The sequence below is a fragment of the Gracilinanus agilis genome, chromosome 5, assembly GCF_016433145.1.
Source record: "Gracilinanus agilis isolate LMUSP501 chromosome 5, AgileGrace, whole genome shotgun sequence".
Taxonomy (NCBI): domain Eukaryota; kingdom Metazoa; phylum Chordata; class Mammalia; order Didelphimorphia; family Didelphidae; genus Gracilinanus; species Gracilinanus agilis.
In genome coordinates, this window is record NC_058134.1 from 305,505,612 (window position 1) to 305,518,929 (window position 13,318).

The 13,318-nt window shown below is 40.8% G+C and overlaps 1 protein-coding gene across 5 annotated transcripts in view; it reads right to left on the minus strand.

Moving 5' to 3' along the window:
- MLC1 (modulator of VRAC current 1) overlaps positions 1-13,318 on the minus strand; it is a 40,271-nt gene that overhangs the window by 16,007 nt on the left and 10,946 nt on the right. For all 5 annotated transcript variants that reach the window (XM_044677726.1, XM_044677728.1, XM_044677727.1 and 2 more), the window contains 3 exons: positions 10,296-10,397; positions 8,190-8,261; positions 3,697-3,813 (listed from right to left, as the gene is read on the minus strand). In XM_044677726.1, coding sequence (XP_044533661.1) covers positions 3,697-3,813; positions 8,190-8,261; positions 10,296-10,397 — 291 coding nt within the window. The remainder of the gene's footprint in view (positions 1-3,696; positions 3,814-8,189; positions 8,262-10,295; positions 10,398-13,318) is intronic.

Sequence of the window (13,318 nt, forward strand, 5' to 3'; positions counted from 1 at the left end):
TACTTGTTTTAAGAAATCTATTCTACGTTAAAAAAGAAAAACCTTCTTTTCCATGCTAATGCTATAAGACAGAAGAATGGTAAGGGCTAAGCAATGGAGGTTAAGTGACTTACCCGGGTCTTATAGCTAGGAAGTGTCTGAGGCTATATTTGAACCCAGGACCTCTCATCTCTAGTTCTGGCTCTCTATCCACTGAGCCACCTTGCTGTCCTACTAAGCAATAATATTACATTTTCTTTCTACTCCTGAAAAGTAGTCAGGGACAGTCTCAGGGTCATAAAAGGTTTGAGTGTATTTAATCTGTGAAGTTTTCTATATTTAAAAAAAAAGATTTGTGTAATAAACCCCTGGAATTTCTAGTATCTAGCATCTATCTGTGTGTATAAATGTACATATATTAATCTTTATAATTTTTCCTTCTCATTTTCATTCTCTGATGAATTAATCCACATAATACTTGGAAAAGTCACATAAAATTTCATATTGACTTAAATCTTAAATGTATTTGGCATACATTGATACGTCATAATTGGTACAATTAAAAAAGGTGTAGGGGGGGACAGCTAGGTGGCTCAGTGTATTGAGAACCAGATCATGGGTTCAAATATGGCTTCGGACACTTCCTAGCTGGGTAAACCTGGGCAAGTCACTCAATCCCAATTGTCTAGTATTGATTCTAAGACAGAAAGCAAAGGTCTTAAAATATAAACATATGCATATGTGTGTGTACATAGGTATGTATATACTTTATAACTGCTTCATTTACAATGTCAACTTCTCTTTTCTTGAAGACTAGTAAATCAATAAACCAAACTGTGACTTTTTCAAAAATGTGAAATATTTTGTAGAATTCAGGCAGTTCCCAGAGTCATTGTGAGAGTCAAACGAGATCATCCTAGGATCCTAATTTTCAAGTTGGAAGAGACCCCAGAGGCCATCCAGTCTCACTTGAGAGATGAGGAAAGTGCCCAGGGCTGTGGAATGAGTTGGCCAAAGCCACCCATGTCAAGAGTGTCCTACCTGGAAGAGCCCTGGCCCCTCTGATTCCAGAGAAAGTGCTTTCCCCCCTGTTTTCCAAGAACTGGGAGATCATGGAAGATATAGGAAGGCACCTTGGAGGCCACTAAATTGAAAAAATTAGGGAAATGAGGCTCAGAATGGCCAAGTCACTTAAAATGTCTGAGGTAGAATCTGAGCCTGGTTCTTTCTGCCTCCCAAGCCATTACTCTCTCCACTCCATCTTGTATATCTCCAAGGGCCAGATAAATATACCCTGTTGAGAACTGTGGCAGTGAGGCCAAGGTCAGCTCTTAGTGATTTCAACAGAGGTGGGAGGGAGGGTATAAGGGAAAGGAGGTAAGTCCCTTAACCTCTCTCCGACCCAGAATCATCCTCTGACAAATGCAGATGATACTCCCATCATCTTCATGGGAAGTCATGAAGAGTCAATACTACAAGGAATTTCTGAAGAGACCAATTGGCAAGGACACACAATGAATATGCATGCAACTGTTCATCCTAAACGGAACACTCTTCATATCTGTCCTACTCTTCTAGGCCCAGCTTCAGTCCTGGTTCTTCCAGGAAACCTTCTATAAAGGCTCCAGCTTGGGTCCATCTGTCCTTTCTCAAATTCTATTTGCATGCATTGATTGTGCACTTTGACCAAGATGTTTCAAATGTCTACAAACAATCATTAAATATTTTAAAAGCAGTTTTTCTGGGTATGCTCTGCCCCCCCACCAAACCCTCTAAACTCCCCATGGAAGGGAACTGTATCTGGTACTTCTCTTATGTGGCACTAAGCTGGGCAGATCCTAAGTTCTCAATAAACATTTGCTGCTTGATTTTTTTTGGATTAAGTAGAACTATTTCATAGAGAAATCCTGTTTATCTATTAAGCCATAAAACTGCATCTGTACCCAGCACACAGCTGGATACAGAAATACATTTCACTCAGCAAAAAAATAGGAGAGAAAGGACACTTAGAAGGAGAGTAGATTAAGGGAAGAATTCATTCTGGGCAAAACAAACTCTAAAGATATGCAAAATATTTATGGCTCTTTTTGAGATGCCAAAAAATGAAAATCTACAGGGGTGGCCACGAACTGGGGACTGGCTGAACAAGTTATGATACCTAAATGTGATGGAATACTATAATGCTGTAAGAAATGATGAAGCGGATGGTTTCGGAGAAACTTGAGAAGATTTATGGGCGAATGCAAAGTGAAATGGGCAGAACCAAGAGAACAATGTATGTAATAACAACAACCCTGTAAAGACAACAGCTCTGAAAACCTTTGGAATTTAGCAACTCTTATTACAGTGACATTACCAACCATGATTCCAAAATGCTAATGATAAAGCATGACCTAATCCATGATCCTAATGGATAGGGGAAGGACTCGTGGTCAAGAATATAGAACAATGTTGCGGGGAGGGCATGGCCATTGTGTAATTTTGTTTTGCTTGGCTAAATATGTTTGTAATGGCTTTTGTTTTTCTTTTGTTTTAAATTGAGGCAGGGGAATTGAAGAGAGTGAGCAGGTGAATTTTTGCTAATTGAAAAAAATAAATTTAATTGAAAAGAAAGTTTTTAAAAGTACAAAATCAGATAACCAGACTAGGTCTGTAAATTCCAAAAATTGATTTTCCCCTTCATCTTTGATTGCATATTCCCTCTTAGAGACTGCTCAGATTTCAAGGATTAGCTTGGAATAGAATCTCCCTCCCACACAGAATATTCTCAGAAGGAAAGAATATAGAGGTATTTTGCCTCTAATTACTCTCTCCAGTCATGGCCATGGATTAATGCTGAATATCACATCATTTCAGCTCAGGTTCTATTTCCTTTTCCCAACCACTAGTTTTTGAGCTGTTCACAGCTTTTGAGTGAGTGTCAGATGGGGTATGCTAGTGTTAAAGATGACTGCATTAGGTTTTATCTATCTCTTTACTCTGTATTTCCTGTCCCTCCTAACAAACTATAGTCTACAAGTAAAGACAGTGTCGTTTTTCTGTCTTTATGTTCAGTAGCTAGCACAGTGACTTGCATGTAGTAGGTGCTTAATAAATATGCTGAATTTAATTTATCATTAAGGCTTGCATGAAAAGTAATGCAAATTGTAATATTAGCTGGATAGAATGCCAGGTCTGCAGTCTGGCAGGAAGCCTGGCAGGAAGACCTGAGTTCTAATCCAGCTTCAGATACTTCCTAGCTGTGTATATCACACTGGACAAATCATTTCACCCTGTTGCCTCAGTTTCTTCATTTGTAAAGTAAGCTGGAGAAAGAAATGGCAAATTCCTCCAGTATCTTTGCCAAGAAAACCCTAAATAGGGTCAGTAAGAGTCCAACGTGACTGAAATGACTGAACATCATCAACAACAATGATTCCCAAAGTGGGCGCTACCGCCCCCTGGTGGGTGCTGCAGCGATCCAGAGGGAGCAGTGATGGCCACAGGTGCATTTATCTTTCCTATTAATTGCTATTAAGATTTTAAAAAATTAATTTCCAGGGGGCTAAGTTATATTTTTTCTGGAAAGGGGGCGGGAGGCCAGAAAAGTTTGGGAACCACTAATCAACAACAACACTTCCATATTAACTAATCAGTCAGACAAGTGTTTATTAAATGCTTAAGAGCTTAATCCAGAAGCACCCAGTAAAATGAACTCTTTAATTCCTCAGTACTTACTGCCACTAAAATCCAAAAGAACGTCACTGAAAGGTATGGGCCTGAAACTAATACATCCATGTTCAAAGCAATTATTCCACCAAACACTGCAGAAATTCCAACAATGATCTCAATAACCTGAAAAAAGATAATAATAAAATAAGAGCTATAGTAACATTCCCTGGGCATGTATTAAGCATCTACTGTGTGCAGGACACTATGCAAGGCATTCAGGATACAAAAACAAAAATCAGATTCTTGCCATTAAGGAACTCACTGTTCTAATACAATAATTACTAATAATTAAATACAAAATGGATAGCTAAGAGTAGCTTGGGAGAAGGTACTACTAGCCGGGGAGATCAGGAAAAGAAAGTCTCCTCCAATGAGGGGTGGGGAGAGAAGGTGAGCTGGCCCAGAGGTCAGAAGAGAGGATATTCTGGGGACCATCTGCATAGAGCAGGGCAATGAGCCCATGACATGAAATCAGCAACAGAAGGTGTGTGCATGTATGCGTGTGCATGTGTGTGGAGAGAGAATGAAAGGCTAAACTACACACAGACTTAACTGACTGTTGACCTCTGGTTTCCCTGACATTGCTCTGACAGCTACTTAGAATTCCTGTTATATTTTTGCACTAGATACCAATCAGGATGCTGCCTTTATTCCTGCACAAATTTAGAAACTCTTTGGAGTTACAGATTTTGGAACTGCAAGTCAACAATGGAGCCAGATGCTCTAATCCCACTCAGAGCTATCAAAAACCCCTGAGTATCTGTTAGCACCTCAAACTAGACTCGTATAAACAGGTTCTTTGACCCTGCACAAAATTCTGGACTGACTAGAGTTTAAAAGCTGGGAAAAGGTGATGAAACATTTTCCCTAAAAATATCCCCAATTATTTCCTCTCTATTATTCCTCCAGTTCTGTTCTCATGCCATAGGATCTTTCCTTTGGCATTTTCTACCACCCTGGCTGCCAGAAGAAAGTCCTCTCACATTCCTTCTTTTGTTAATACTTTTTGCCTACTTTGTATTCTACAGCCAGCTTTCACCAGCCTCCTTCCCCCATGGTAACAGAAGGCAGAAAAAGAAAAACTGGGTCATCTGGATCCCAAGAGGAGTCAACAATGGCCAGTAAAGCGGCAACGTCTCTGCAACAGCCCCAAGAGTTGGTCTTGCTTTCTATTTTCCCTGATTAACTGTAACCTAGCAACAATCAACACCTCAAAGGTGAGGACAGACTCCTAGATGGGGAGCCCTATCTGAAGGCAGGTTCTTGGTTTTTTTGGTCTACTAGGCTACAGAGGTAGGGTAAGAGATTGTGGAACAAAGCCAGCAGCATTCACTCAAAGCCCTCCATGTCTCACAGGGCCACATTCTTAAAGATTTTAGAGCTGGAAAAGGCCTTAATGGGCATGTAGTTTGATCCTCACACTTTTCAAGGCCTAAGTTTAGAGATGATAAATAATTGGCCCAGCATCATACAGTCAAATATGTGTCATGCCACAATCTGGAATCTTCAGACGATCTAAACAGACCAAACCCATGTCTACTAGACAAAGTTCCCAAAGAGGGTTGTAAATCTTTCCCATCTAAAGGAGTGAAAAAAGCAAAGGCTGCTCCTGAGGCCCCAAGAAGCCTGCCCAGGGGTTTTCAGGGACAGGCATTTCCTCAGGCTTCACCAAATTCTCAGTATATTGTATATCTGTGGCTCCATGGCTACTGAACTTTAGTGGTTTTAACACAAAATTAACAAGGTCTGTCACACCTCAAAGACTCCTGTGCCATACTCTTCTTAATTCTATTCTTTGTCCTCCCAGTGAGATTCCCCTCCTTGCCTCTATCAATCCCTCTTCTCAAACCAACATGCCTACTCTCCTTTCCCAGTGTCAAATTTAGTGAAACAATTCATTTTCCACACTCTCCTCTCTCTCAAGCCTCTTGCTCCCTTGTCCTATTGTTTCTCATATGATACCAAGCCTCAACCCTAGATTATTCCCTCTATCTGCCTCTTTTGCTCTTTCTTCTATGCTACAATTGTGCTGCCTGGGTCTCTGACAGTCCTCTCAGTAGAAAGCCAAGACTTTTACTCTTCTCTAAGTGATTATTTTGGCAATTTGCCATGGTAGTGATGCCAAACCTGCTTTTCTCTCAGGCCTCCTACTCCTTCAGGTAAAAATTTCATTTCTTTCATTACTGAGAAAATCTGACATTCACCGTGAACTTCCTCTTCCTTATTTCTCCTCCATACTTTTTAAAACTATCATACCCAATTATTTTCCTCCTCTTCTCCAGTCTCTGATGAAGAAGCAAACCCTCTCCATGCACATCGTGACCTCATCTCTTCCCTTCCCCATTATCATGTCTTCATCTACTGCTGATTACAAACACACCTGAGAAAATCAAATATTGGGGATTTTTGTATCTTCTATTTGATGCCATTCTGTAATTGGTTCTATTCTATAACTGCCTAAGTCATGTTTCTAAGTTCAGAAGTTTAGCTCTCCTCTCTCAACTAAGCTGTCCTAGAAATCACCTTAATTCAAAAGAATATATTACCTCTAAACAGCTTACTCCCTATGCACAATTAAGGGAGACCTGTCATCTTACTAATGAGCCTTGTATATACCATATATATAGTTAAATGAGACCTGTTATCTCACCAATAAGCCTTGAAAAAACATTCTGCCCTTCCACAAAGTCCGGTCTGTTATCATGTATCATGGTGATAATAACTACTGATGCAAGTGGATGCCACCAAGTGATCTTTCCATAGCAACAAGATGAAAGGAGGAGTTGTTGCTTGCCCTAAATTCCAGACTTCCATCCAGTCATATCTTTTTCCATCATCTATGCTACTTGACTTTGTAACCAATCATATTATTTTCCATCTGCGATGCTCCCTATTCTTTGTTCTCTTGTACTTTCCAAAACTATTTGAAGGCTAGTAAACCCCACCTTGTGGTATTTTGGATGGCCGAGGAGCCAAGACAACCTAGGCTTCCCAATAAATTGACTGTACTCAGAACTTTATGCCTCTGTTGGGCTTAATTTTAATCAAGAAAATTGACAACCATGAAGATTTGGGGGGGGCAGGGGAATGGGGGAGAAAGGACAGTCCTTGGAATAGTGCCCCACCCTTCCCCCAGGGGGAAAACCCCTAGAGCAGTGATGATGAACCTTTTAGAGACTGTTGCTATGCCACTCCCCAGAGGCTAGTGCCAAGCATGCCCCGCCTCCCCCTTACCCCACACGGGAGGGAGGAAGCACACCCATCAGGCTACTGGGCAGAAGGGTGGATGAAGTGAAGAATGCCCTCAGTGAGTGTAGAGAGGGGGAGGGGAGTGGCCCAAATTCTCCACTCCCCTCCAGCTCTGCCACCTACAACCCTGTGCGCTCCCGTTGGGCTGCTGGGCAGAGGGGTGGGGGATGTGAAAACATGTTGTTAGCACAGGTGGAGAGGGGGAGGGGTGCAACTCTCCCCAAGTCCCTCAGCCTTTCTAGTAACAACTCTGGGAGTGGGAGGTGGAGGGGTGGAGATGGCACGCGTACCCACAGACAGTGCCATCTGTGCCATAGTTTTGCCACCATGGCCCTAGAGTGTTCATTGGTGGAATTCACCACCTGGGGCTCCTCCACAAAAGATTACAACCAGGGACCTGGATCTTCTTCCTATTCCCAAATCTCTTGAGCTAAGGTAAGCTCCCTATTTTGGGAAAATTGCAATTTGCTTGTTTGTCTTGTCCTATCACTGTCTGGAAATAATAAGGCAAGATTATGACTAGGATCAAATCTAAAATCCTCTGTTCAGCATTCCTTTATAAGCCAGCTCCTTCTGACAAACTTATTAATCCACTCTGTACACTGAGGTACCCAGCCATTCTGCCTCTTCCCACTTTCATGCTTCAAATGTTCCAGCTTCTCCTTTCTATACTGCACAGCCTGAATGTTCCTCTCTCCTCACCTCTTGTGATCACTGGTGCTTCAAGACAGTTCAAATACCACCTTCCACAGGACACATTCCACAGGACACATTCCACAGGACATCCAGCTGCTAATGTCTTCCTATCTAAGGTCACCTTGATTCTGTTCTCAATTTGTCTGGAATATGCCTACATGTGTGTATATATCCCATTCAGACAGCATTTGTATGGCTTGAGATGAGCTCCATCACAAATGCAAGATTTTACACATGGCATCAGTTTCTTTTTTTTAAATCATTTTTATTCTTTTTTTTTAAACCCTTGTACTTTGGTGTATTGTCTTATAGATGGAAGATTGGTAAGGGTGGGCAATGGGGGTCAAGTGACTTGCCCAGGGTCACACAGCTGGGAAGTGGCTGAGGCCGGGTTTGAACCTAGGACCTCCCGTCTCTAGGCCTGGCTCTCAATCCACTGAGCTACCCAGCTGCCCCCTGGGCATTTTACACATGGCATCAGTTTCTTTTAATAGATGATTTTCATTATTCATCCTCCCTCCCATTTGATACCCTCAAGAGAAAGGTTTTCTTACTGAATAGGATTTCAGGACTCGAGTAGGAAAGGTGACTGTGTTCAAAATGTTGGTGCTATCATAGATGGCATCCTAAAAAGAAACAAATAAAGTCAAGAAGCCACATGGTTTGTTATATAGGCATTTGCACAAATAAGTGGAGGTGATCACATCCATACCATCTCAGAACAGTAAAGCAAGGATCTACAGTCTTTGCCGAGAAAGCCAGAACAGAACTTTGTCACCTAGAATCTGTGTAATGAGGCTTTCTTATTCATGGAGCTTTTGAGAACGAGAATGCTGTCACAGTTGGTAGGGAAACATTAGGTCCAGGAAAAGGAAAAGAATCGGAGAAATGTTCATAATTCCTTAAGATCCCTCTATCAAAGAGAACCTTACTTTGGCCAATGATAACTGAAGGAAGATTTCTTCCAAGAACTTAAGGAACCAAATTCTTAGACTTGAAAAGGCGATTTAACCTCTAACAGCCTCAACAAATGGTCATCCACCCTTTGCTCTTGGGCTTACTATCTCTTTCTAGAGGGCGATCTAATTGTTTCTCTTCTAATGGGCACACTCAGCTCCTCTCTTTACAGAAAGGCCAGCATGAGGGACCAGCACGGCCCACCACCCCTTGACATACAAAGACAGACATGGTGGCTGGCACTGCTTGCAGAACAGTCACCAGCTCCAATGCCCCGAGGCCCCCTGGGTCAGTCAGTCAATAACTATTTGCTAAGCTCCTAGTATGTGCCGGACACTGTGCTAAGCACTGCATCTTACCGTCCTTGCTGCAACCATTAGGGCTTAGCACTTGGCCTGCCCCCAGTAGAGGGTGAGCTCTATGGCAGCAGCACTAGCTGGGTTCTCTCTGTGTACCCCCAGAGCTCAGCATCATGCTTAACACACTGCAAATGCTTACAGCTTTTTCTTTTCAGTAACATAGCAGGTACCTAATAGAAGTTTCTCAGTTGAATGGTTAAAAAAAAATCCTGCCCCGAGTTCACTAGAATAGGTTTGCCAAAGGAGCCAAAGACTGCATTCGTGTGGGCTGCCGTGACTTCCTGCCGACTTCTATCAAGTCTCCAGCACATTGGAGACCCCAGGATGGAGTCTGCATCCGTGACTATCTTGCCTTATCTCCCTTCTTCTGTTTTTAAGAAGACAAGCAGAGTTCCTCCACAGAGACGGCTGAAATCCCTTTGATATGGAAGCAGATGGTTTTTCATGACTTTTGGACCCAGTTTGTCACCTGATGACCCAAGAGCTATTTCCAACTCAGTTTGGCTGGTCCTTTCTTGGATGACAGACATGCAGCCGATAGCCTGGCCTGGATACAGATCCTTTCTTGCCTGGCAGAACCTGTCAGGGTTTGTATTTGGCGAGCACAGGCTTCAAGAATCCTGAATCAGTCCAGGGCACAGGTGTGATTTCGGGGGATGACATTATATGATCACTATTGATTTTGATCAAATACTAGACAGTTTTAATGACATTGTTAAGAACATGTACAGCTGAGAAAGGGGGTGGATCAGTCATAAAATAAGAAAGGCAGACAAGTTATGAATAGCCTGAATTATATATATATATATGCATATATATATATGTTTTCAATTAGTTTATTTTTTAAACCCTTACCTTCTGTGTATTGGCTCCAGGCAGAAGAGTGGTAAGGGTGGGCCATGGGGGTCAAGTGACCTGCCCAGGGTCACACAGCTGGGAAGTGTCTGAGGTCAAATTTGAACCCAGGACCTCCCGTCTCTAGGCCTAGCTCTCAATCCACTGAGCTACCCAGCTGCCCCCTTTCAATTAGTTTTTAATGCTATATATTTGTAACCCAACATTTTAAAATGACCAGTACTAAAGGTCTCTAGGATTTGGGATAGATCTTCTATGGGAAGGTTAGGGGAAAAACATGCACAAAAACCATACATTTCTAAGTTTTTACTTAAATAAAAACATAATATGACTGAGCTCTACTCCTAAGATAGTAAGAAAAGATTCTATGAAAAAATCAAATCAAATTTCCCCAAAAAGGTGGAAGAGATTAATTAATCATTTGGGAAAGCTTAAAATAAAAAAATATATAAATGACACAATTTGTATGAAAAAAAACAATAAACTTACCTTCTTTCCTTTACAACATTCTTCGTTAGATCTAGCAGAAATGATCACTGTGGTTGCCATCAACATTTCTAATAGAATTAGCAGAATCAAATTGAAATTTATCTACCAAGAAAATATACAATAACATTATTCATTTCAAAAATCAAATTTCTCTAAAAGAATTACTGTACACATCTGCTCTAAGGTTAACCATCTTAAACTTGTAAAAATTATAAGCTTTCTTAAGATCATCTACATACATTTTTTTTACATACATTTTTTAAAAGAAACATTTATTAAGTACCTATTGGGTGCTAGGCATTGTGCTGAGTTCTGATAGTGGCATTTAATATTTGATGACTATTTTTGTATCTTCCTTTCCATTTGACCAATTCTACTTTTTAGGAAGTTGTTTGCTTCACGGGATTTTTGTGCCTCCTTTTCCATTTGGTCAATTCTAGTTTTTTAGGAAATTGTTTTCATCAGTGAATTTTTGTGTATCTTTTACCAAGCTGTTGACTCTTTTTTTGCATTTCTTTTCCCAATTTTACTTCCAACTCTCTTATATGATTTTTCAGCTCCTTTTGGAGCTCTTCCAGGATTACTTCTTGGGTCTAACACCCTTCACACTTTCCTTTGAGGCTTCACATAATTCTACTTTGGCATTGTGGTCCTCTTCTGAATTTGTTTTTTAATCATCCTTACCACTAAAGTATCTTTCTAGAGCCAGGTTTTTTCTTTGTCTTTTGCAAATGCTGATTAATTGATCTTTGCTTGGATGTTAAAGTTTGGCTCTATTTTAGGGATGGAAGGGGTGCATTCCAAGCTTCTTTTGCTAGGTCCTACAGTGTGCTCTGACTTTGGCAGCCTGGCTGGACTGCTGTGGAGAGGCCTGTAGCTATTTTGTCTCCCTGCTCTAGATTGAGCTGGATTTGACTTCCCCCATGCTAGTTCCCCCAGACCTACTCAGATGCCTCTCAATTTGGACTGTGCTCCCCTCCTACTTTACTGCCATCCCTACATGATGTCTTGGGATGGAAAACTGTTTCACCCTGTCTTTTGTTGGTTCTGCCACTCCAGGATTTGTTTCAAGATTGTTTTTTTTAATTTTTATTGTTTAGAGGTGAGTTTGGGCAAACTTGGAGCATTCTGTCCTTACTCTACCATCTTAGCTTCTAGAATCCTTGATGACTACTTTTGAAACTGTTGATTTTCCTCTATTAAAAGAGTTTAAAGGGTTCAACTGGGTAGCTCAGTGGATTGAGAGTCAGGTCTAGAATCAGGAAGTCCTGGATTCAAATCTGACCTCAGACACTTCCCAGCTGTGTGACCCTGGGCAAGTCACTTGATCCCCATTGCCCACCCTTACCACTCTTCCACCAAAGGAGCCAATACACAGAAGTTAAGGGTTTTAAAAAAAAGAGTTTAAGGAGAGGCTGGATAGTCACATGTGAGGAATGTTCAGTTTAGCTAAAAAACCAATTGATTAAAAGCTAACTAAGGGGAGTACCCTGCCCTAGGCACAGAAAACACAAAGATGGAACACAAACCAATCCTTGTCCATCAAGAATTATTCAGTTAAATAGGGGAATAAGACACATGGATAAATAACCATAAATTAGGTTAGACTATTACAACACATGCAATGAAATCAAACAGAGATGAGGATTTGGGGAATGAAAAAAAACACAAACAAGTAATATTGCAATTTGTTTTACACACACACGTCAAACACTTTGTATCAGCATTTGGTTCAAAAGGGTAGGGTAACATGAGACATACAATTCCCCTCTTCTTTTTCTTCTTTCTTTTTTTAAAACATTATCTTCTGTCTTAGAATCAATACTGTGCGATAAGAACTAAGCAAGGGGGTTAAGTGGCTTGCTCAGGGTCACACAGCTAAGAAGTGCCAGAGGACAGATTTGAACCCAGGACCTCCTATCTCTTGGCCTTGTTCTCAATCCACTGAGCTGCCACCCTCCCACCTTCTTTTTCCAAAAAGATGATGGTGCCCTGGAGAGTGAAGGAAGCCTATAGGCCTCTTTGCCCAGAGAGCTCCTAACACCACTCAGCTCCTGATTTGCTTAATAAAAGCAATTTGTAAGAGATTAGTTTAATCTCATAGTTACAGCTATTATACAGACTAATTAATTGCTCCTGAGTATTCAAGCCAATATAATAAAAATGGCAAAACTACCCAAATTAATTTATTCAATGGCATACAAATCAAACTCCCCAAAGAATTTTAATAGAGCAAGGAAAAACAAAACAAAATTCATCTGGAGGAAGAAAATGTCAAGAATCTCAAGAGAAATAATGAAATAAAAAAATGACAAGCAGGCCTAATAATGCCATATCTCAAATTCTACCAAAAAAAAAAAAAAAAGAAATCATTAAAACAACTTGGTACTGTTTTGTTGTTGTTGTTGTTGTTGTTTTTTAAGTTTGATTAATGATAAAGATTTGGTACACATTTTACAGAAACAAATACCTTGAACCTTGTTTGATAAAAACAAAGTCCCCAGTTACTGAAGGAAAGGCCTATTATTTGACAAAAACTGCTGGAAAAATTGGTCAATAGTCTGGCTATCTGCTTTCAGAGAAATAATTGATAGACATCAATGCAGGCCAAAGCATGCTATTTTTTACTCTTTTTTTCCCCTATGAGTTTTCTTCCTCAAAATGACTAATATGGAAATTTTTGATTGTACATGTATAGCCAGTCTTTATCAGACTGAATTCCTGCTCAAGTCCAGGATGGCTGAGATGACCTATGGGGTCCCTTTAAGGTCAGAGATTCTATGCTCCTGAGATCTCGTCTGTCCACTCATGGCAAAGACAAGCAAAAGCAGGAGGCATCACTAGAGCCCCTAAAAGGGTTTTTTCCCTCCAGTAGTTAGAACTCTCACCCTCCTTGTATTTACTTCTCTAGATACATATTGGGCTCTGCCTGAGATCATAAGCTCTTCCAGAAAAGGGATTGAGCTCTCTCTCTCTCTCTCTCTCTCTCTCTCTCTCTCTCTCTCTCTCTCTCTCTCTCTCTC